The 22,500-nt window shown below is 42.0% G+C and overlaps 4 protein-coding genes across 4 annotated transcripts; 2 read left to right on the top strand and 2 right to left on the bottom strand.

The window, feature by feature from the left end:
* Positions 1–1,357: 1,357 nt before the first annotated feature.
* Positions 1,358–2,427, bottom strand: LOC128697655 (glycine-rich protein 3-like). Its single transcript, XM_053789481.2, has 3 exons — positions 2,396–2,427; positions 1,714–1,977; positions 1,358–1,498 (listed from the first exon to the last, which is right to left on the bottom strand). Exons 1-2 carry the CDS (start codon positions 2,405–2,407, stop codon positions 1,720–1,722), a joined length of 270 nt encoding a protein of 89 aa, XP_053645456.2. The 5' UTR covers positions 2,408–2,427; the 3' UTR covers positions 1,358–1,498; positions 1,714–1,719.
* Positions 2,428–6,502: 4,075 nt separating this feature from the next.
* LOC128697656 (keratin-associated protein 19-2-like) lies at positions 6,503–7,438 on the top strand. Its single transcript, XM_070099476.1, has 3 exons — positions 6,503–6,514; positions 7,112–7,253; positions 7,302–7,438. The coding sequence occupies exons 1-3, from the start codon at positions 6,503–6,505 to the stop codon at positions 7,436–7,438; spliced, it is 291 nt and encodes a 96-aa protein (XP_069955577.1).
* Positions 7,439–8,643: 1,205 nt separating this feature from the next.
* On the top strand, positions 8,644–11,169 carry LOC128697658 (neuropeptide-like protein 31). Its single transcript, XM_053789484.2, has 3 exons — positions 8,644–8,728; positions 10,228–10,457; positions 10,834–11,169. The coding sequence occupies exons 1-2, from the start codon at positions 8,717–8,719 to the stop codon at positions 10,453–10,455; spliced, it is 240 nt and encodes a 79-aa protein (XP_053645459.1). The 5' UTR covers positions 8,644–8,716; the 3' UTR covers positions 10,456–10,457; positions 10,834–11,169.
* A 1,548-nt stretch (positions 11,170–12,717) lies between these two features.
* On the bottom strand, positions 12,718–20,680 carry LOC128697657 (heterogeneous nuclear ribonucleoprotein A3 homolog 2). Its single transcript, XM_070099487.1, has 4 exons — positions 20,649–20,680; positions 19,236–19,431; positions 13,343–13,533; positions 12,718–12,918 (listed from the first exon to the last, which is right to left on the bottom strand). Exons 1-3 carry the CDS (start codon positions 20,658–20,660, stop codon positions 13,358–13,360), a joined length of 384 nt encoding a protein of 127 aa, XP_069955588.1. The 5' UTR covers positions 20,661–20,680; the 3' UTR covers positions 12,718–12,918; positions 13,343–13,357.
* Between the last annotated feature and the right edge of the window lie 1,820 nt (positions 20,681–22,500).

The raw sequence follows: 22,500 nt of genomic DNA, 5'->3' as shown, positions 1-22,500 counted from the left end.
ATTTTTCTTATTACATATGAAGCTAATATTTGTTTTCCTGCCGAGATTTTCCTAATTACCCACCAAGACAATTTTCTTCATTACCCACCAAGACAATTTTCTTCATTGTCCACCAAGACAATTTTCTTAATTACCCACCAAGACAATTTTCTTAATTACCCACCAAGACAATTTTCTTAATTACCCACCAAGACAATTTTCCTAATTACCCACCAAGACAATTTTCCTAATTACCCACCAAGACAATTTTCTTAATTACCCACCAAGACAATTTTCTTAATTACCCACCAAGACAATTTTCCTAATTACCCACCAAGACAATTTTTCTAATTACCCACCAAGACAATTTTCCTAATTACCCACCAAGACAATTTTCCTAATTACCCACCAAGACAATTTTTCTAATTACCCACCAAGACAATTTTCATTACAAGTCTCTGAAAACAACCGCAGCGAAAAAGTCTTTGTCACCAGGACAACAAGAAGAGTAGTTAGGTATAGTTATCAGAGTTTTATTCCAAGCAAGTTTGGTAGTGGTAGTTACAGAGTGGTTTATAAAGGATTGGTTTAGATAGTTTGGGCAGACCGTGTACACAGGGTGGTCCCACGGAAGACCTCCTGCCAGGACCACTAGGACCACAAGGGGTCCCACAGTAGATCTCTTGCCAGGACCACTTGCATCACAGATGGTCCCTCAGAAGACCTTTTGCCAGGATCACAGGTGGTCCCACAGAATACCTCTTCCCAGGATCACAGGTGGTCCCACAGAATACCTCTTCCCAGGATCACAGGTGGTCCCACAGAAGACCTCTTCCCAGGATCACAGGTGGTCCCACAGTAGACTTCTTCCCAGGAATCACAGGTGGTCCCACAGAAGACCTCTTCCCAGGATCACAGGTGGTCCCACAGAAGACCTCTTCCCAGGATCACAGGTGGTCCCACAGAAGACCTCTTCCCAGGATCACAGGTGGTCCCACAGAAGACCTCTTCCCAGGATCACAGGTGGTCCCACAGTAGACTTCTTCCCAGGAATCACAGGTGGTCCCACAGAAGACCTCTTCCCAGGATCACAGGTGGTCCCACAGAAGACCTCTTCCCAGGATCACAGGTGGTCCCACAGAAGACCTCTTCCCAGGATCACAGGTGGTCCCACAGAAGACCTCTTCCCAGGATCACAGGTGGTCCCACAGTAGACTTCTTCCCAGGAATCACAGGTGGTCCCACAGAAGACCTCTTCCCAGGATCACAGGTGGTCCCACAGAAGACCTCTTCCCAGGATCACAGGTGGTCCCACAGAAGACCTCTTCCCAGGATCACAGGTGGTCCCACAGAAGACCTCTTCCCAGGATCACAGGTGGTCCCACAGTAGACTTCTTCCCAGGAATCACAGGTGGTCCCACAGAAGACCTCTTGCCAGGACCACTAGGACCCCAGGACCAACTCTTGACAAACTGGACGACCATATGTCCTTACCATTCTCTGTTATTCTGTCCTGATCCTGGAAAAAATTATTATTATTATTATTATTATTATTATTATTATTATTAATGTCATAAGATTCTTCATCTATTCACTCTTCTTTTTGATTATAATAATAATTTATCTATTCACTAATAGCACTGACTTAGGCCTCTTTGAGCGACATTTCGGCCTATTATAGACCGTTATCAAGTCACAGGGAAATGTGTACTGCGTTACGTAAATAATACATACGTTAACTTATCGTCCATATCCATAGCCACCATAGCCTCCATGTCCACCATAGCCGCCATAGCCGCCACCGTAGCCGCCACCGTAGCCACCGTAGCCGCCATATCCACCTCCATAGCCACCGTATCCGCCATAGCCACCACCGTAGCCGCCATAGCCGCCACCATAGCCACCACCATAGCCACCATAGCGACGATAGCCAGGTTCAGGCATGGGACTGGCCAAGACAGAGGCCACAAGGACGAAGATGGACAACACAGCAAACACCTGAAACACAATAATAATAATAATAATAATAATAATAATAATAATAATAATAATAATAATAATAATAATAATAATAATAATAATAACAGCAATAATAATGTTTGTCCATTCCTACGTTTTTATATTCTCAAAATAATGAGCGAAAGATTCAGGTATATCTATTTGGAAGACGTTTCGCCAAGCAATGGCCTTTTTTCCAGTTCGCTGCAGAAAGCCACTGTACCGAACTGATAAAAAAAAGGGGCCACCGGCGAGCGAAACATTTCTACGATGAAGACAGGAAAGGTACTGGACATGTCTGATTCATCACCATGTCTGTCTGGTGTGAGATAAATGGAAAAAAAGTAGCCATTTACATCATAAAAGCAGCCATTTACTGCAGAAATTAAACTGATGTAAAGAAAGGAGTGTAACTCACAGCCTTGATCATGGTGGTGGTTGAGATTGACTCTGAGCTCCACACACAACCTCACTCAATATATATACCAGCCTTACACAATGACACTCTCACACACACACCAAAAAAAATTTTGAATTTCGGACACAGCACTTTCCTGCGGCCCCGAAAATAGGCGCAGCATAACCCACGCGTGTACGTTTACACACATACACACACACGTGTACACTTACACACACACACACAGTCATAGAGTTGTCAGGAAGTGAAACAATCTGGAGAGTGGTGTAGTGGAGGCAGGATTCATACATAGCTTTAAGATAAGGTAGGACAAAGCTCATGGAGCAGGAAGAAAGTTTACCTAGTAGTGACCAGCGAAGAGGCGGGGCCAGGAGCTGTGACTTAAACCCTACAACCACAAATAGGTGAGTACACACACACACACACACACACACACACACACACACACACACACATACACACACATTCATTGCCAGTGTTAAATAACGATCATGTCTTACATAAGATCGAATTCCACTACGTAAATACTGCATTAAGTTTTTTTTCTGACGTACACATACCAGAGGTGACCTTTAGCTGCGTGACAGTACCTCCCAGACCCTCCACACAGCTGTGACTGAATAAACAAAGCTATAATTGTCTATATTCTTTCAAAATCTAAATCTTAGCCTACTTTGCTGGAAGTTAAGACTGATCATGTGTCTAGTTAGCTTAGATCATACTTAGGAACGTCAGTATTTGCAAGATCATTGTATTACTAATGCCAGCGTCAGGTTCACAGTTATTATACACCATGGGGTGTTTATTTCCCTGTGTACATGCATCGATAGGTGTATCCCTCAGTGTATATACACCGAGAGGTACTACAGTACTCTAGACTGGTGGTGTAAAGGTGACACGCAGTTTTTTATGAATGTCGTGTGGTAGATAGACTTCACACCCAGTCAACCACCCAGTCAACCAGTTCTTCCACACAAATATTTACTCAACATCTGTATTTTCCAGGACTTTTGTTGACAAAGTTGTGACAAGAGTCTGGAATCTTGTAGATTATGACACATGTACAACAGTTCGGTATCTTTATTGATTAAACGTTTCACCTACACAGTAGGCTTCTTCAGTCAGATACAGAGGCAGCAGGTTTAATGAAATGAAGATGATGTAATCAGTCCACTTGAGGTGGTCAGTCCCTCAGCCAGGATTGACTGACCACCTCCAGGAGTATTTTATACCATTATTAACAACACTGGAGTTTTTATATCATTTTCTCTCTCAAGAAAAGATAGAAAAATAACAATTAACAATTATTTTTTTATTATTGCCTTTTATCTACGGGAAACATACAGACCTTCAGTCTGTTGTCACAACAAGTCATTTATAGAGCAAATCGTTTAATATATCCACCTGTAATAACTCGGTCCGTAAGTCCAGCTAGTAATCACGTACGTGGGATTACTCAGATCTATACCAGTTGACTCACGAAATCGTAATGACACGATTGCAAACAAACCGCAGCGGCTTACGCACTGGCGTGGAGTTTTACGACGCGAGTTCAAACCCCACCCATACCATGGTTTGTTTTTTCTATACCATTTATTTTAAATCTTTTCCACTGTCTTCTAAGGTCAAACGTTCTTTGTTTCTAAGTTGTTCGCTTGTATCAAGCCTTAATTTTGCAGCTATTGTTCAAGCGATTTTTTTATACCCCAGCGAGTGTGCAGTTAGTATTGCATTTGTTATTGTGTTGTGGAGTGTGTGTGCAAGGTCGCTAGCTGGGACCCGCGGTGATCCAAATTGGAATTACAGATTTGATTTTTTCTCAAGGAGTTTGTAAAGCTGTGTGTGTGTACTCACCTAGTTGTACTCACGTAGTTGTACTCACGTAGTTGTACTCATCTAGTTGTGGTTGCAGGGGTCGATTCATAGCTCCTGGCCCCGCCTTTTCACTGGTCGCTACTGGGTCACTCTTCCTGCTCCATGAGCTTTATCATACCTCTTCTTAAAGCCATGTATGGATCCTTCCTCCACTACATCACTTCCCAGTGTGTGTGTGTGTGTGTGTGTGTGTGTGTGTGTCTGTCTGTCTGTGTGTCTGTCTATCTGTCTGTCTGTCTGTCTGTGTCTGCCTGTCTGTGTCTGTCTGTCTGTGTCTGTCTGTCTGTGTCTGTCTGTCTGTGTCTGTCTGTGTCTGTCTGGCTGTGTCTGTCTGTGTCTGTCTGTCTGTGTATGTCTGTCTGTGTCTGTCTGTGTCTGTCTGCCTGTGTCTGTCTGTCTGTGTCTGTCTGTGTCTCTCTGTCTGTGTCTGTCTGTCTGTCTGTGTCTGTCTGTCTGTCTGTGTCTGTCTGTCTGTGTCTGTCTGTCTGTGTCTGTCTGTCTGTGTCTGTCTGTCTGTGTCTGTCTGTCTGTGTCTGTCTGTCTGTGTCTGTCTGTCTGTGTCTGTCTGTCTGTGTCTGTCTGTCTGTGTCTGTCTGTCTGTGTCTGTCTGTCTGTGTCTGTCTGTCTGTGTCTGTCTGTCTGTGTCTGTGTACTCACGTATATTCATCTACTCTCCTATATGTGGTTGCAGGGATGGAGTCTCAGCTCCTGGCCCCATTTCTTATCTTGACACTTGTCTGATTTATTCCCTCCTAGCCTCTTAGGCCCTGTCGTACCTTTCCATAAAACTATGTAGGGAGCCTGCCTCCACCACCTCTTCGTAGAGGTCGTTCCACTTCCCGACCACTCTGAGGCTGAAGAAATACTTCCTGACATCCCTGCAGCTCTGTCTTTAACTTCCAGCTGTGACCCTCAAATACATGTTTCTCGCCACTCAAACATCTTGTCCCTATTTACTATATCAATTCCCCTGAGTATTTTATACGTTGTTATCATATCTCCCGTGGTTTTTGCGCCCTCTAGCGTCTCAAGATTCAGTTTCATTAACTTCTCCTCAGATCATAGCCCTTGACTCAGGAACAAGCCTTGCTACATAACTCTACACGTTCTCCAATTTCTTAACATTATTCAACAGGTGTGGGCTCCACACTGGCGCTTCATACTTCAACTTCAAGAAGAACCTGACACATGCTTTATGTAGGTCCGTGAAGGACTGTTTGTTGAGATTCCTGAAGGATGTTCCTAGATTCTCAGGATATACGTCCCTCTCAGTGTATACATCCAGAGAGAACACATTATAAGTGGTATGTAAGACAGACAAGTTGACGATTAAGACAAGTGCAATGCTAAGCACTTTTTACTGAGGAAACGTCTCGCCTGCGTAGCAGGCTTCATCAATCGAATACAAGGATGATTCACACTCCTGGAGACATGAACCTTGGTGGTAGACATTGTAGATGAAGTTGAGAGTTAGTATGATTTAGTCAGTCTATCATCCTACGTGCAAGATGATTATTCTCGTGGCCTGAGGCAGAGGCAGTTGACCAGAGAATTATGTACAGGAATGTAGGGTGTAGCAGTTGAAGGTGAGGCCACAGGTGATTCTGGGCCCACTAGTGGCAATAGATCATACTCAACAGTTGTTAGCAAACGAGATGCTGGAGACAGCACTCGTACCAAGATACCATCATATTTCAGTACCAGATAACCTTATTATAAAAACTATAGAATACTTACAGTACTGACAGGTACACACCTGTCGCTCAGTATACCCTTGGAGATGCTAACCTGAGTATTATTGTAAGCACGAACAACACTACGACTAGCCAGGACTTGAACTCATGTTGTTTTGGCCCACCTCATGGTGACCGAGAACCACACGACGCTCAAACCCACAGGACCACCAAATCCTACAAGAATCAAGCACCCAGCAGAGCTAGGTGTTTTATCGTGATCCGATATATATATATATATATATATATATATATATATATATATATATATATCTATATATATAAGCGCTCTATAGTGAACATATAATTCGGTGTATATACCCTGAAAGATATACATGTATAAGTGTACATACCCTGACCATCAGTACCGGTCACTACTTCCACTGTCTGGCCTCTAGGTACTACATAAAGATTATTATTAATATTTTTATCTCATGGAAAAGTGTTACAGGATGAGTAGTGAATCCTAACAGTCAGTTGTACCAGGAACTTCTTCACCATGTACAAGACTGTGAGTAATTGTACAAGATGGTGAGTAACTGTACAAGATTGTGAGTAACTGTACAAGATTGTGAGTAACTGTACAAGATTGTGAGTAACTGTACAAGATTGTGAGTAACTGTACAAGATTGTGAGTAACTGTACAAGATTGTGAGTAACTGTACAAGATTGTGAGTAACTGTACAAGACTGTGAGTAATTGTACAAGATGGTGAGTAACTGTACAAGATTGTGAGTAACTGTACAAGATTGTGAGTAACTGTACAAGATTGTGAGTAACTGTACAAGATTGTGAGTAACTGTACAAGATTGTGAGTAACTGTACAAGATTGTGAGTAACTGTACAAGATTGTGAGTAACTGTACAAGATTGTGAGTAACTGTACAAGATTGTGAGTAACTGTACAAGATTGTGAGTAACTGTGCAAGATTGTGAGTAACTGTACAAGATTGTGAGAGGGATGTGAGGCTTCATAATTATCTTATCACTCGTCTTTTCAAGGAATTTATTTTTACAATTGTTTTGTGTTGTGTTGTGTTGTGTTGTGTTGTGTTGTGTTGTGTTGTGTTGTGTTGTGTTGTGTTGTGTTGTGTTGTGTTGTATTTCAGGTGATCACTGCGTTGTCCGTCTTCCTGCTGGTGGCCCTTGTTATGGCCAACCCCGGACCTGAACCTGGCTTCCTTGGTGGCTACGGCGGATATGGAGGCGGATATGGAGGCTATGGTGGCTCCGGCGGATATGGAGGCTATGGTGGCTCCGGCGGATATGGAGGCTATGGTGGCTCCGGCGGATATGGAGGCTATGGTGGCTACGGCGGTGGTTATGGTGGATACGAAAGCTTTGGTGGAGGTCATGGTGGCTATGGAGGTGAATATGGATATGGAAGTCGTGGATTTGGCTTCGGTCGTTACGGTGGCTACGGATTTGGACGCTAAAGTTAACGCTAACTCCGGACTCGACTTATTGTAACAAAATTATTGAGAATTTTATTTCCTTCCGCATTTACCTTTGTAAAAAAAAAAAAAAGATTTATTTTGTACTTAATAAATGATTTCCAAAATTATTGTCTCCTTGGCACGGAACAAAACCTTCAGCTTTCACACATAAACGAAAGAAATCTGTGTAATATTCCCGAGCCAGTGTTTAGTTTGTTTGGTTTATGGGGTTTAAGAGGCTCGTAAATTCTCCAGACTCCTAATAACATGTTTATTTTGCCTCTATAATCTACCTTGTTCATAATTACTATCGTATTTGCTTTGTCTGGTTCGTAAGGTGAAGTCCAGGATCTTTCCTTAATTCATGGTATAACTTAACTAATCTTTGATGACAGTTGTGTCGTAGAGGTGTGAGCAAAGCTCACACCTCTACGACAGAGACATACATACAACAGAAATGTACAGTGAGATATACACCCCTGCAAGTGTACATACACCGAAATATACTGTACATCCCTCCAGTGTACATATACTGAGATATACACCCCTGCAAGTGTACATACACCGAAATATACTGTACATCCCTCCAGTGTACATATACTGAGATATACACCCCTGCAAGTGTACATACACCGAAATATACTGTACATCCCTCCAGTGTACATATACTGAGATACACACCCCTGCAAGTGTACATACACCGAAATATACTGTACATCCCTCCAGTGTACATATACTGAGATATACACACCTGCAAGTGTACATAGTGTTGCTCTCAGTATATACACATCAGCAGTAAAATACTCACAAAATATACACAGTGTTGTATGTTGTGTATATTCCTGAGATTAACAGTAATCTACCACACAAACACTACTATACAACATATTATAATTGAGTATAATATCACTGTATTTCTAAAAGTGCAAAATTCATTTAATGTCTAATGTTATTATATATTTACAATGTTCGTATGAAATATTCTTTTGACTTTCTTGTCCATTGAGAATTCCAAATTTTGGAGTGTCCATTGTGACGAAGGAAAACACAATTGTTTATTGTTGATGACGACAGTGTTTTGGTGTGTGTGTGTGTGTGTGTGTGTGTGTGTGTGTGTGTGTGTGTGGTCAGGGCCACAGGGGAAGGTCTGCTGGTACGTATTATGAGAGGTTTTTTTCCCCTGGGTTTGAGCAATGTGTTGAGTGCAGAAGTTGACTATATAAAGGTTCACTTGAACCTTGTTCACTCAGTCTCAACCTCAACTTCCATTCCATCACCATGTTTAAGACAGTGAGTCTACCATCACTCGTCATGTTGAAACCTGACTACTACCATGATTGTGGATATTGAAACCTGACTACTACCATGATTGTGGATATTGAAACCTGACTACTACCATGACTGTAGATATTGAAACCTGACTACTACCATGACTGTAGATATTGAAACCTCACTACTACCATGACTGTAGATACAGAAACCTCACTACTACCATGACTGTAGATACAGAAACCTCACTACTACCATGACTGAAGATACAGCAACCTCTCTACTACCATGACTGTAGATACAGAAACCTCACTACTACCATGACTGAAGATACAGCAACCTCACTACTACCATGACTGTAGATACAGCAACCTCACTACTACCATGACTGTAGATACAGCAACCTCACTACTACCATGACTGTAGATACAGCAACCTCACTACTACCATGACTGTAGATACAGCAACCTCACTACTACCATGACAGTAGATACAGCAACCTCACTACTACCATGACTGTAGATACAGAAACCTCACTACTACCATGACTGAAGATACAGCAACCTCACTACTACCATGACTGTAGATACAGCAACCTCACTACTACCATGACTGTAGATACAGCAACCTCACTACTACCATGACTGTAGATACAGCAACCTCACTACTACCATGACTGTAGATACAGCAACCTCACTACTACCATGACTGTAGATACAGCAACCTCACTACTACCATGACAGTAGATACAGCAACCTCACTACTACCATGACTGTAGATACAGAAACCTCACTACTACCATGACTGTAGATACAGCAACCTCACTACTACCATGACAGTAGATTCTTAACCCTAACTACTACCATTAAAGCAAATTTTAATCATCAATTCGACCATTAAAGGAGAAATTGAGCATCAATTCTCCAGGTCTATCAGTCAAGTATTTCCGGATTATGTTAATATATGTTGTACGACAGAGCTTGAGTCATATGTAACTGTTTCACTTAACAATTTCAATACTGTTCTTTTAGCATAGATAAAGAATTAGACACCTGTGTAACATCTGGGTATCTTTATTGTAGACGTTTCGCCAGATGTTACACATGTGTCTGATTCTTTATCTTGTCGTTATTGTATAGCATACATACACGTTGTTATTCTTGTGTGTTTTCTGATGGGCTCATTACGTTTGAACCACTGTATCACCACTGTAGCACCACTGTATCACCACTGTAGCACCACTGTAGCACCACTGTAGCATCATTGTAGCACAACAATAGCACCATTGTAGCACCACAATAGCAACACTGTAGCAACGCTGTAGCACCACTGTAGCATCACTGTAGCAACACTGTAACACCACTGTAGCATCATTGTAGCACCACAATAGCAACACTGTAGCAACACTGTAGGAACACTGTCGCACCACTGTAGCAACACTGTAGCACCACTATAGCACCACTGTAGCACCACTGTCCACAAATTGTAGCACCATTGTCCACCATTATGGTGTGTTGCAGGTGATCTCTGTGTTGGCCATCTTCCTGTTTGTGGCCTCTACCATGGCCAGTCCCATGCCTGAGCCTGGCTACCTTCGCTATGGTGGCTATGGTGGCTATGGAGGCTATGGAGGCTATGGATATGGGGGCTATGGAGGCGGATACGGCTATGGCGGTGGATATGGGGGATATGGAGGCCGTGGATTCGGCTATGGCGGCTATGGCGGCTATGGTGGTTATGGACGTTAAGGGTGAGCCTAATTTGTTAATGTTATATTTGTCAATGTTATATTTGTTAATGTTATACACTTGATAACAAGTTTATAATAAGTTTTATACACTTATCTTATTTCTTGCTTATCTGCAACACAACTGTCAACACTCGAAGAAAATTTTGTGTTTCCAAGAAAAAATATAATAATAATAAAAGGCAAAAAAAAAATCATTAATAAGACCAAATCAAAATTCAGAAATTCCTCTTCGTATCAAAAAAAAAATTAAATTAACTCAGTGTTAAATATTCTAACAATAATAACATCAGTATTACAGGATGTTTCAAAATGATGGACCCGATTTTAATACATATTGCTTTGAAATTGTTAATAATAAAGAAAATATCTTTTTCAGACTGTCTTGCCTGATGCAACACAAACTGTGTCTTGCCTGATGCAACACAAACTGTCTTGCCTGATGCAACACAAACTGTCTTGCCTGATGCAACACAAACTGTGTCTTGCCTGATGCAACACAAACTGTCTTGCCTGATGCAACACAAACTGTGTCTTGCCTGATGCAACACAAACTGTGTCTTGCCTGATGCAACACAAACTGTGTCTTGCCTGATGCAACACAAACTCTGGATTGGACTTATTACACCTTCCTTAACCCAGTAATTTATTTCCTTCCACATTTACCCTTATAAGATCAATTTATATTTATAAAATAAACAATACATCAAATTTTTCTCTCTTGTTTTCTATGAAATCCAAATAACAATATATACATATATATACAGGTCCAAAAAATCTTCTTTTTGCAAATTTCTCGGCTCAGTGGTATAGCGCCGGGTCTGCTACCTGCCATGACCACAGTTCGAGTCCCCGTCCAGTCTTCTCTTTCCTCCTGCCTACATAATAAATTCTATGAATTCTCAATTTATCTGGTGAGCTAAAACTTACCGAAAAGCATTTTGGCTACTATGAATATTTATGCAGCTTCTCTCCTACGGGAATTCTGCTGTAGTTTGTTAGTTGGGAATTATCTGAGCTGAGCTTACGACCGTCGCAAGACTTACGTTGTGTTTCTCGTATTTGAAAACGAGATCTTAGTTTGTGTTACATTGACTTTAAACCTGACTCCCGTGTAGTATGTTGGCTTTAAACGTGATTCGCCTTAGCCTACTGGCTTTAAACCTGACCCTTGTGTAATCTACTGGCTTTAAACCTGACCCTTGTGTAGTCTACTGGCTTTAAACCTGACCCTCGTGTAGTCTACTGGCTTTAAATTTGACTTTTGTGTAGTCCACTGGCTTTAAACCTGACCCTTGTGTAGTCTACTGGCTTTAAACCTGACCCTTGTGTAGTCTACTGGCTTTAAACCTGACCCCTTGTGTAGTCTACTGGCTTTAAACCTGACCCTTGCGTAGTCTACTGGCTTTAAACCTGACCCTTGTGTAGTCTACTGGCTTTAAACCTGACCCTTGTGTAGTCTACTGGCTTTAAACCTGACCCTTGTGTAGTCTACTGGCTGACAAACAAGGCACTCTATCACCACGGTTTTCCATGAATTCCACTGGTGCTCACATGGCGAGAAGAATGTGTTCCATTTGTCATGATCCATAACCTCTGAGGAATTGCCAGCGCTGTGTTAGTTGCAAAACTGAGAGATAATATAACAAGGGAGGATCTTCTTGACACTGACTGGAGGTCGGCCATTGTTTTGTTAGTCAGGTGAGCAACGGGAAGCGTAAACATCTTGTTAAATTTCTTCTTGTAAATACTGCAATATCGTAGTCGGAATAATTGACTGCTCCCAATACCCTGGATGCGACAGTTCACAACAAACTCACAATACTGTGCCTGCAACAATTCACAACAAACCCACAATGCTGTGCCTGCAACAATTCACAACAAACCCACAATACTGTGCCTGCAACAATTCACAACAAACCCACAATACTGTGCCTGCAACAATTCACAACTAACCCACAATACTGTGCCTGCAACAATTCACAACAAACCCACAATACCGAAAGAAAATTTTTCGACTTCTCGGTTCCCATGTGACCCATCATCAGCTAACGTCTGTGTGAACTCCACTAACCGTCAATACAATCCCACCCGCGTTTCGTGCAGGAGAGCGAAACGTGGCCACAATAAAATGTCATATTAGTTACACTTGTGTCCTTCAACCTAACTTATTGTGGGTTATTCTACCAAGACTGAAGAAGCCATTGGCTGGCGAAACGTTCCAGAATAAGGATAACCCAAAAAAACGTTGGCACAAACGTCTCACTCACAGAATACACAGAACTTAAACGCATTTCTTTACTCTTTAATAAAACACTTCGGTTTTATTCCATTTAAATAAAACACGGTTTGCGAAAGGTTGCTTTTATTTCGTAAAAAATAGACGTTTTTTCGTAAATAAGTGTGAGTGTCGTAAATCGGAACAAGGGCGTTCGTGTAAATCGGCTCCACAGATTTTGTTCCTCTGGAAGAGATAAAATCTTCATTAGTAACTTTAATCCTCTAAATCTCTCACCTCAACATAGGTAGAAAATACAACATTGGCAAAATTTTGAGATAAATGGTATAAAATCCCGACGTGATTGACAAAATAATCAGAAATACAATATAATGGGAGCCTTTATTGACAACATTTCGCCCCACATAGTGGCCTTTATCGGATCCAGGAAAAGAGAGTCGCAGGAAAAAAGGTCACAGAAAAAGATCAGGACCTAACCTAAATAAAAACGTAACTTTATTCCAGTGACCTTTTTACAGGACACCACAACGGCAGGTAGATCTGTTTGTGACTTGATAAAGTTCACTGTATGGGCGAAACGTTGTCAATAATGGATAGCATTATACCGCATTTGTGTTTATTTTTTATTATATTGGCAAAATATCCTCACCTTTAACATCCATATCTAGCCACCGAAGCCAAATCCAGGACCTCCATGTCCATATCCGCCACCGTATCCGCCACCAAAGCCTCCGTATCCACCATAACCACCGCCGTAGCCCCCATAGCCTCCATATCCGCCACCAAAGCCACCATAGCCGCCATATCCGCCACCAAAGCCACCATAGCCGCCATATCCGCCTCCATATCCGCCGTAGCCACCAAGGAAGCCAGGTTCAGGTCCGGGGTTGGCCATAACAAGGGCCACCAGCAGGAAGACGGACAACGCAGTGATCACCTGAAATACAACACAACACAATTGTAAAAATAAATTCCTTGAAAAGACGAGTGATAAGATAATTATGAAGCCTCACATTCCCCTCACAATCTTGCACAGTTACTCACAATCTTGTACAGTTACTCACAATCTTGTACAGTTACTCACGATCTTGTATATGGTGTAGAAGTCCCTGGTACAACTGACTGACCAGGGTCACCACTCGCCCTTATATACTCTTCCTTGGTTAAGACATCCAGAGAACAACAACCCAACAGTACCCAGGAATGTCCATTATTTTATGTTATCCAAGTAATAGCTTTTATATCCTTTTACTCTTGTACGAATTAATTGCTCTATCATATTGTATTACTTTTGTCACTACCACTACCACTACTACTACTACCACTAGTGAACATCGAAATGTTACCTCACTAGTATTGCACCTCACTCTGAGCCTTTATATACACTCTGTGACCATGTATTGTTTGTAATAGCTTGATAAAGCTCCTGGAGAGCGAAACGTTGCCACAATAAATGTCACATTAGTTGCACTTGTGTCCTTTTACTTTACATAAAATACCCAGGAAACCAGACATTAACTACACCAGTTCAGTGAAAGTTACAACCGGTATCGAGGTAGACACTCGTCCAATACTTGGGTATTCTTACTGTGGTATTAGCTGCACTTGTGTGCTAAGAGATATAATAATTAAGAACATAAGAATGGAGGAACACTGCAGAATGCCTACTGGCCTTTTATATTCCTTTTATCTATCATCTTGTCATCTTCTCTTTGCCCCTCGTGTTTATCTTTCCAGGAGAGAGGCGGGAGGAGCTAAGTCTTACACAGGTATCACCACGATGAATATTTTCTGAAAGTCTGTAAAAAACTACTGGGAATGAAAACAATAGTCATCCCAATATAATAATTTCTGACTGGCGATATTTTATTGTTAGATTTACGTGATTTATATGATTTACATGGTTTACATGATTTACATGGTTTACATGGTTTACATGGTTTACGTGGTTTACATGGTTTACATGGTTTACATGGTTTACATGATTTACATGGTTTACATGATTTACATGATTTACATGGTTTACATGGTTTACATGGTTTACATGGTTTACATGGTTTACATGGTTTACATGGTTTACATGATTTACATGGTTTACATGGTTTACATGATTTACATGGTTTACATGATTTACATGGTTTACATGGTTTACATGGTTTACATGGTTTACATGGTTTACATGGTTTACATGATTTACATGGTTTACATGGTTTACATGGTTTACATGATTTACATGGTTTACATAATTTACATGATTTACATGGTTTACATGGTTTACATGATTTACATGATTTACATGGTTTACATGGTTTACATGGTTTACATGGTTTACATGATTTACATGATTTATATGATTTACATGGTTTACATGGTTTACATGATTTACATGGTTTACATGATTTACATGATTTATATGATTTACATGGTTTATATGATTTACATGATTTACATGATTTACATGGTTTACATGATTTACATGATTTATATGATTTACATGATTTACATGATTTACATGGTTTGCATGATTTACGTGATTTACGGAATTTACATAATTTACATGATTTACATGATTTATAGATATAAAACAAGAAAGGCAGTGTAAACCTCATTAGGTTTAATTAGTACAGATTTATTTACGACTTGATAAAGCCCACTGTGTGGGCGAAACGTAGTCAGTTAAGGCTCTTATTACAATGCAGTCTGTATATGTTTTAAATTTTTCTCAACACGTCGGTGGTTTTAATGAGGACTTGTCTTGTATAGACCAGTAGGCCTTCTGCAGTGCTCTTACATTCTTGTGTTCTTTGATTTACTTTTGATACGTTTCGAGAGTTTTCTTACTTCCGGAGCCCGGCCTTGGGTCAGGCTAGTCTGGTCAACCAGGCTGTTGTTACTGGTGGTCCTGGGTCAGGCTAGTCTGGTCAACCAGGCTGTTGTTACTGGTGGTCCTGGTCAGGCTAGTCTGGTCAACCAGGCTGTTGTTACTGGTGGTCCTGGGTCAGGCTAGTCTGGTCAACCAGGCTGTTGTTACTGGTGGTCCTGGGTCAGGCTAGTCTGGTCAACCAGGGTGTTGTTACTGGTGGTCCTGGGTCAGGCTAGTCTGGTCAACCAGGCTGTTGTTACTGGTGGTCCTGGGTCAGGCTAGTCTGGTCAACCAGGCTGTTGTTACTGGTGGTCCTGGGTCAGGCTAGTCTGGTCAACCAGGCTGTTGTTACTGGTGGTCCTGGGTCAGGCTAGTCTAGTCAACCAGGCTGTTGTTACTGGTGGTCCTGGGCCAGGCTAGTCTGGTCAACCAGGCTGTTGTTACTGGTGGTCCTGGGCCAGGCTAGTCTGGTCAACCAGGCTGTTGTTACTGGTGGTCCTGGGCCAGGCTAGTCTGGTCAACCAGGCTGTTGTTACTGGTGGTCCTGGGTCAGGCTAGTCTAGTCAACCAGGCTGTTGTTACTGGTGGTCCTGGGTCAGGCTAGTCTGGTCAACCAGGCTGTTGTTACTGGTGGTCCTGGGTCAGGCTAGTCTGGTCAACCAGGCTGTTGTTACTGGTGGTCCTGGGCCAGGCTAGTCTGGTCAACCAGGCTGTTGTTACTGGTGGTCCTGGGTCAGGCTAGTCTGGTCAACCAGGCTGTTGTTACTGGTGATCCTGGGTCAGGCTAGTCTGGTCAACCAGGCTGTTGTTACTGGTGGTCCTGGGTCAGGCTAGTCTGGTCAACCAGGCTGTTGTTACTGGTGGTCCTGGGTCAGGCTAGTCTGGTCAACCAGGCTGTTGTTACTGGTGGTCCTGGGTCAGGCTAGTCTGGTCAACCAGGCTGTAAATTCTACTAACCAAACCATACCCCGGCCGGATTGAACCCGCGGTCATAGAGTCTCAAAACTCCAGCCCGTCGCGTTAGCCACTAGACCAGCTAGCCACAATAAGATTCGTCCAACTAGGTAGTGACGGCAGTGAAGGGACTTGAGCTAGAGTTCGTCACGGCCACGCTAGCTGGAGATTCGTCTGTAAAAACTTGCATTTGTGGTCACAGAGGTGCCTGTGCTAACTTTCCTATGGTGTAGAAATATACCTAGTTGGATGAATCTTATTGTGGCTAGCTGGTCTAGTGGCTAACGCGACGGTCTGGAGTTTTGAGACTCTATGACCGCGGGTTCAATCCCGGCCGGGGGTATGGTTTATTTGCAATCGTGTCATTACGATTTCGTGAGTCATGTAAATTCTACTCATTGTAAATTCTACTCATTGTAAATTCTACTCATTGTAAATTCTACTCATTGTAAATTCTACTCATTGTAAATTCTACTCATTGTAAATTCTACTCATTGTAAATTCTACTCATTGTAAATTCTACTCATTGTAAATTCTACTCATTGTAAATTCTACTCATTGTAAATTCTACTCATTGTAAATTCTACTCATTGTAAATTCTACTCATTGTAAATTCTACTCATTGTAAATTCTACTCATTGTAAATTCTACTCATTGTAAATGATGGCAGTGACACACGGTTTAAATAACTCGTTTATTATCTCAGAAAAAAATATAAATGTTTTTATTACAGAGGTAAAGGCGGAGGATAAAGGAAAAGTAAGTCGGGATTATTGGCGTAAGTCGAGACCAGAGTTTATGTTACGTCAGCCATGGTCACAGACCGGGCCGGGGGGGGCCACTGACCCCCGAAAGCCTCTCCAGGTGTCTCCAGGTGTGTACGTCCCTCTGGGGAAGAAACAGCGTTCTTTTATGTGCGAAATGGTATAAATAATCGACATGTTGAAGATTAGGACACATGTGCAACACCTAGTTGTCTTTGTAGGAAAGTTATCGCCGGCCAGTGGCTTTCTCAGTCCCATGCAGAGGGGTAGGAACTGGAGACAGTAGAAGACTGGGTAATCAGTCCCTCAGCCTGGGTGGAGGTCTTCACCAGCGTAGTCCTGATTAACCAAGACTACGCTGAGGGTAGGTCTTACAAGCTAAAACCTTGAACACCTTAAAAACAAATTAGACACGTATATGCGTGGATTTGACTAGACCTGAGGTGGTCAAGAAAGACACGGTCCTGGGACCTTGAAGTGACCAAGGTCCCAAGACCGAAAAGTTTCCTAATAAATATATTTTAGTGGTTTACCCAATTGTCTGTCTAGACCAGTTTGTCGGTATTTATTACCAACATCTAGGCTGGAATATTGCTGCACTCTAACAGCACCTTTCAAGGCAGGTGAAATTGCCGACCTAGAAAATGTACAGAGAACTTTCACGGCGCGCATAACGGAGATAAAACACCTCAATTACTGGGAGCGCTTGAGGTTTCTAAACCTGTATTCCCTGGAACGCAGGAGGGAGAGATACATGATTATATACACCTGGAAAACCCTAGAGGGACTAGTACCGAACTTGCACACGAAAATCACTCACTACGAAAGCAAAAGACTTGGCAGACGATGCACCATCCCCCCAATGAAAAGCAGGGGTGTCACTAGCACGTTAAGAGACCATACAATAAGTGTCAGGGGCCCGAGACTGTTCAACTGCCTCCCAGCACACATAAGGGGGATTACCAACAGACCCCTGGCAGTCTTCAAGCTGGCACTGGACAAGCACCTAAAGTCAGTTCCTGATCAGCCGGGCTGTGGCTCGTACGTTGGTTTGCGTGCAGCCAGCAGCAACAGCCTGGTTGATCAGGCGCTGATCCACCAGGAGGCCTGGTCACAGACCGGGCCGCGGGGGCGTTGACCCCCGAAACTCTCTCCAGGTAAACTCCAGGTAAACATTTATACACCAGTACCCGGGGTATTGAGTCCTGGTCTCAGACCGGTTGGCGGGGGCGTTGACCCCCAAAACCCTCTCCAGGTAGGGAAGGGAGGGAATGAGTGGTTTTGAGAAGGAGGAACACTGCAGTAGGCCTACTGGCCCATACTAGGCAGGTCTTTTCCTAAACCCAAACCCACTAAATAAGAGTATTTACTCAATCCATTTTCAAGACCCTGCCTATTATGGGCCAGTAGGCCTACTGCTGTGCTCCCCCGTTCTTATGACTCATTACCGCCTCTTTGACCGTCTTGACTCAGGAAATCGATTACTAGAAAAACCACGGAACGGGTGGGATTTAAACCCACGGCGACTGAGTCGTAAAACTCTTCCAACGTAATTAGTACATAATCAGACGTTTCGCCAAGCCACTACTGGGCGAAACATCGTCATTAAACAGATACCCAAGTTTTGCATCTTAATGCTGCTGCTACAAACAATAAACTTAACAGACATACAACACTGCGACACATTTCGCTCACCAGGGACTTTATCACTGCATTGATAAATGCCCTGGCGGGCGAAACGTCTCCTTAAATCGCTTCCCTTGTGACACTTGCGCTTCCCACTCTTCTTATGTCATTATTGTCAATAGTAAATTATGTTCCATTAATATATATTTCTTTCTTTTTCGTAAATAAATATCGCAAATTTTAAAATAATCTGATTTGTTAAGAGACATTAACAAAAATATAACATTAACAAAATATAATGTTAACAAATTAAGCTCACCCTTAACGTCCATAACCACCATAGCCACCATAGCCGAATCCATGGCCTCCATATCCACCATATCCACCGCCATAGCCGTATCCGCCTCCATAGCCCCCATATCCATAGCCACCATAGCCACCATAGCCACCATAACGAAGGTAGCCAGGTTCAGGCATGGGACTGGCCATGGTAGAGGCCACAAACAGGAATATGGCCAACACAGAGATCACCTGCAACACACCATAATGGTAGACATTGGTGCTACAATGGTGTTACAATTATGCTGCAATGGTACTAAAAAATGGTGCTACAATGGTGGTGCTAAAAAAGGTGAACAATGGTGCCATCATAACGAGAGAATGAACAAGAACAAATACACTGAGAGAACAAGAGTGATGTTGTTAATGACTGATGTACAATACTAACAAAATTAAAAATTAGACACACGTACAACATCTGGGTATCTTTATTGCAGACGTTTCGCCATTGATAAAGCCACTGCATGGCGAAACGTCTACAAATAAAGATACCCAGATGTTTCACATGTGTCTAATTTTTCAGTTTTGGAGTTGACACGTGAACCATCTTCTGTGATACAGTATTTGTCATCAGTGTCCAGAAGCACCTGACTGATAGACCGGGAGAATTATGTTCAGTATCTGCTGTAATGGTAGGATTGATGGTTCATATCTACTTTAATGGTAAGAGTAAGGGTTCAATATCTACAGTCATGGTAGTAGTCAGGTTTCAATATCTACAGTCATGGTAGTAGTCAGGTTTCAATATCTACAGTCATGGTAGTAGTCAGGTTTCAATATCTACAGTCATGGTAGTAGTCAGGTTTCAATATCTACAGTCATGGTAGTAGTCAGGTTTCAATATCTACAGTCATGGTAGTAGTCAGGTTTCAATATCTACAGTCATGGTAGTAGTCAGGTTTCAATATCTACAGTCATGGTAGTAGTCAGGTTTCAATATCTACAGTCATGGTAGTAGTCAGGTTTCAATATCTACAGTCATGGTAGTAGTCAGGTTTCAATATCTACAGTCATGGTAGTAGTCAGGTTTCAATATCTACAGTCATGGTAGTAGTCAGGTTTCAATATCTACAGTCATGGTAGTAGTCAGGTTTCAATATCTACAGTCATGGTAGTAGTCAGGTTTCAATATCTACAGTCATGGTAGTAGTCAGGTTTCAATATCTACAGTCATGGTAGTAGTGAGGTTTCTGTATCTACAGTCATGGTAGTAGTGAGGTTTCTGTATCTACAGTCATGGTAGTAGTGAAGTTTCTGTATCTACAGTCATGGTAGTAGTCAGGTTTCAATATCTACAGTCATGGTAGTAGTCAGGTTTCAATATCTACAGTCATGGTAGTAGTCAGGTTTCAATATCCACAATCATGGTAGTAGTCAGGTTTCAACATGACGAGTGATGGTAGACTCACTGTCTTAAACATGGTGATGGAAGTTGAGGTTGAGACTGAGTGAACAAGGTTCAAGTGAACCTTTATATAGTCAACTTCTGCACTCAACACATTGCTCAAACCCAGGGGAAAAAAAACCTCTCATAATACGTACCAGCAGACCTTCCCCTGTGGCCCTGACCACACACACACACACACACACACACACACACACACACACACACACCAAAACACTGTCGTCATCAACAATAAACAATTGTGTTTTCCTTCGTCACAATGGACACTCCAAAATTTGGAATTCTCAATGGACAAGAAAGTCAAAAGAATATTTCATACGAACATTGTAAATATATAATAACATTAGACATTAAATGAATTTTCCACTTTTAGAAATACAGTGATATTATTCCATATTATACTATATAAAATGTTATATACTCTATAATTTACTTGAGAGATTTCTGATGATTTCAGAAATACGTTGTGATGACAATGGTATAAAATACTGACAGGTTGATGATTATGACACATGTGCAACAGTTGGGTACCTTTATTGTTGATATGTTTCGCCTACACAGTAGACTTCTTCAGTCAGATACAGAAGCAGCAGGTGTAGTAGTGAAATGAAGATGATGTAATCAGTCCCTCAACCTTAGAGATATAGTGCTTGAGGTGGTCAGTCCCTCAGCCTGGAGAAAAGTTCTGAAGTATTCAGTTAAGTGGGTAAACATACATACCAACACACAGAACACTGTAAGACCGGAAGAGGTACTGGGGAAGACAGGATAATAGCAAGACAGGGAGAGGTACTGGGGAAGACAGGATAATAGCAAGACAGGGAGAGGTACTGGGGAAGACAGGATAATAGCAAGACAGGGAGAGGTGCTGGGGAAGACAGGATAATAGCAAGACAGGAAGAGGTACTGGGGAAGGCAGAGGATAATAGCAAGACAGGAAGAGGTACTGGGGAAGGCAGAGGATAATAGCAAGACAGGAAGAGGTACTGGGGAAGGAACAAGTGGTGAATGATGTATCACCGAGGTAATGCAACTGTTTGGATGAATGTTGTGGATGATGTGAAATAAATGTGAAGAATAACAACAGGAGAAGCGATGGAGAAGCCCAGGAAGACTGAAATAGGCTCTGTGTGTTCACCTGTTTGTGGCTGCAGGGATCGATTCACAGCTCTTGGCCCCCACTTTTACACTGATGTGTGTGTGTGTGTGTTCCAGGAATACAGGTCACTGCACTCAGTCTTGTACCAACAAGGAACTTTGCTTCAGTACCAAGTTCAGAACACCACTAATATTTCCCATATACGACAAAAAAGACACTTAAAAATATATACTTTTCCTCTCACTATATATATATTTACCTCACTGAACGTTTTAAAAAAGCCGACAAAATGTCAAAAACTTATATCTGACTCTACCTTCAAATCGTAAATACCAAAAGTTGGCCCGACCCGTGTAAGCTAAAATACTGCCATTGTGTTTTGAAAAAAACGCATTGTTCCATTGACTCCTAGTGACTTTGGTTGTGACGCATACAATAGTCTGCTCTCTATCACGCAATGGTAGCACAACCAAGGTCTATCTCTCTATGCTATGACCGACTTTCTAATTATCTTAGACTGCCTGGGAAGGGTGGCGCTCAAGTCAACTAATGTGGTAATGCGGGTGAAAATCTGACCTTGACTTCGACCAGCGTTGCTGCCCACAATAGCGAGGCGTAGACGGGCTACGGAACAGAGATTTTGTTGGGGGGGAGAGTTTCGTTCCGTTGAGCTTTGTCAAGTCATGTTTTACACTGTTTTAGAACTGTATCAAGTTATGTGTCTCTGTGTAGAGCTTTATCAAGCCATATTTTCTGT

The sequence above is a fragment of the Cherax quadricarinatus genome, chromosome 68 (assembly GCF_038502225.1).
Source record: "Cherax quadricarinatus isolate ZL_2023a chromosome 68, ASM3850222v1, whole genome shotgun sequence".
Lineage (NCBI taxonomy): Eukaryota > Metazoa > Arthropoda > Malacostraca > Decapoda > Parastacidae > Cherax > Cherax quadricarinatus.
This window is presented reverse-complemented; position numbering and strand designations above follow the sequence as displayed.

Coding starts and splice junctions, on each gene's coding strand:
- LOC128697656 (XM_070099476.1), top strand. Junction 7,254..7,301: donor CGGCGGATATGGAGGCTATG/GTGGCTCCGGCG, acceptor GCGGATATGGAG/GCTATGGTGGCTACGGCGGT.
- LOC128697657 (XM_070099487.1), bottom strand. Junction 13,534..19,235: donor CGGCTATGGTGGCTATGGTG/GTTATGGACGTT, acceptor GCGGATATGGAG/GCGGATATGGCGGCTATGGT.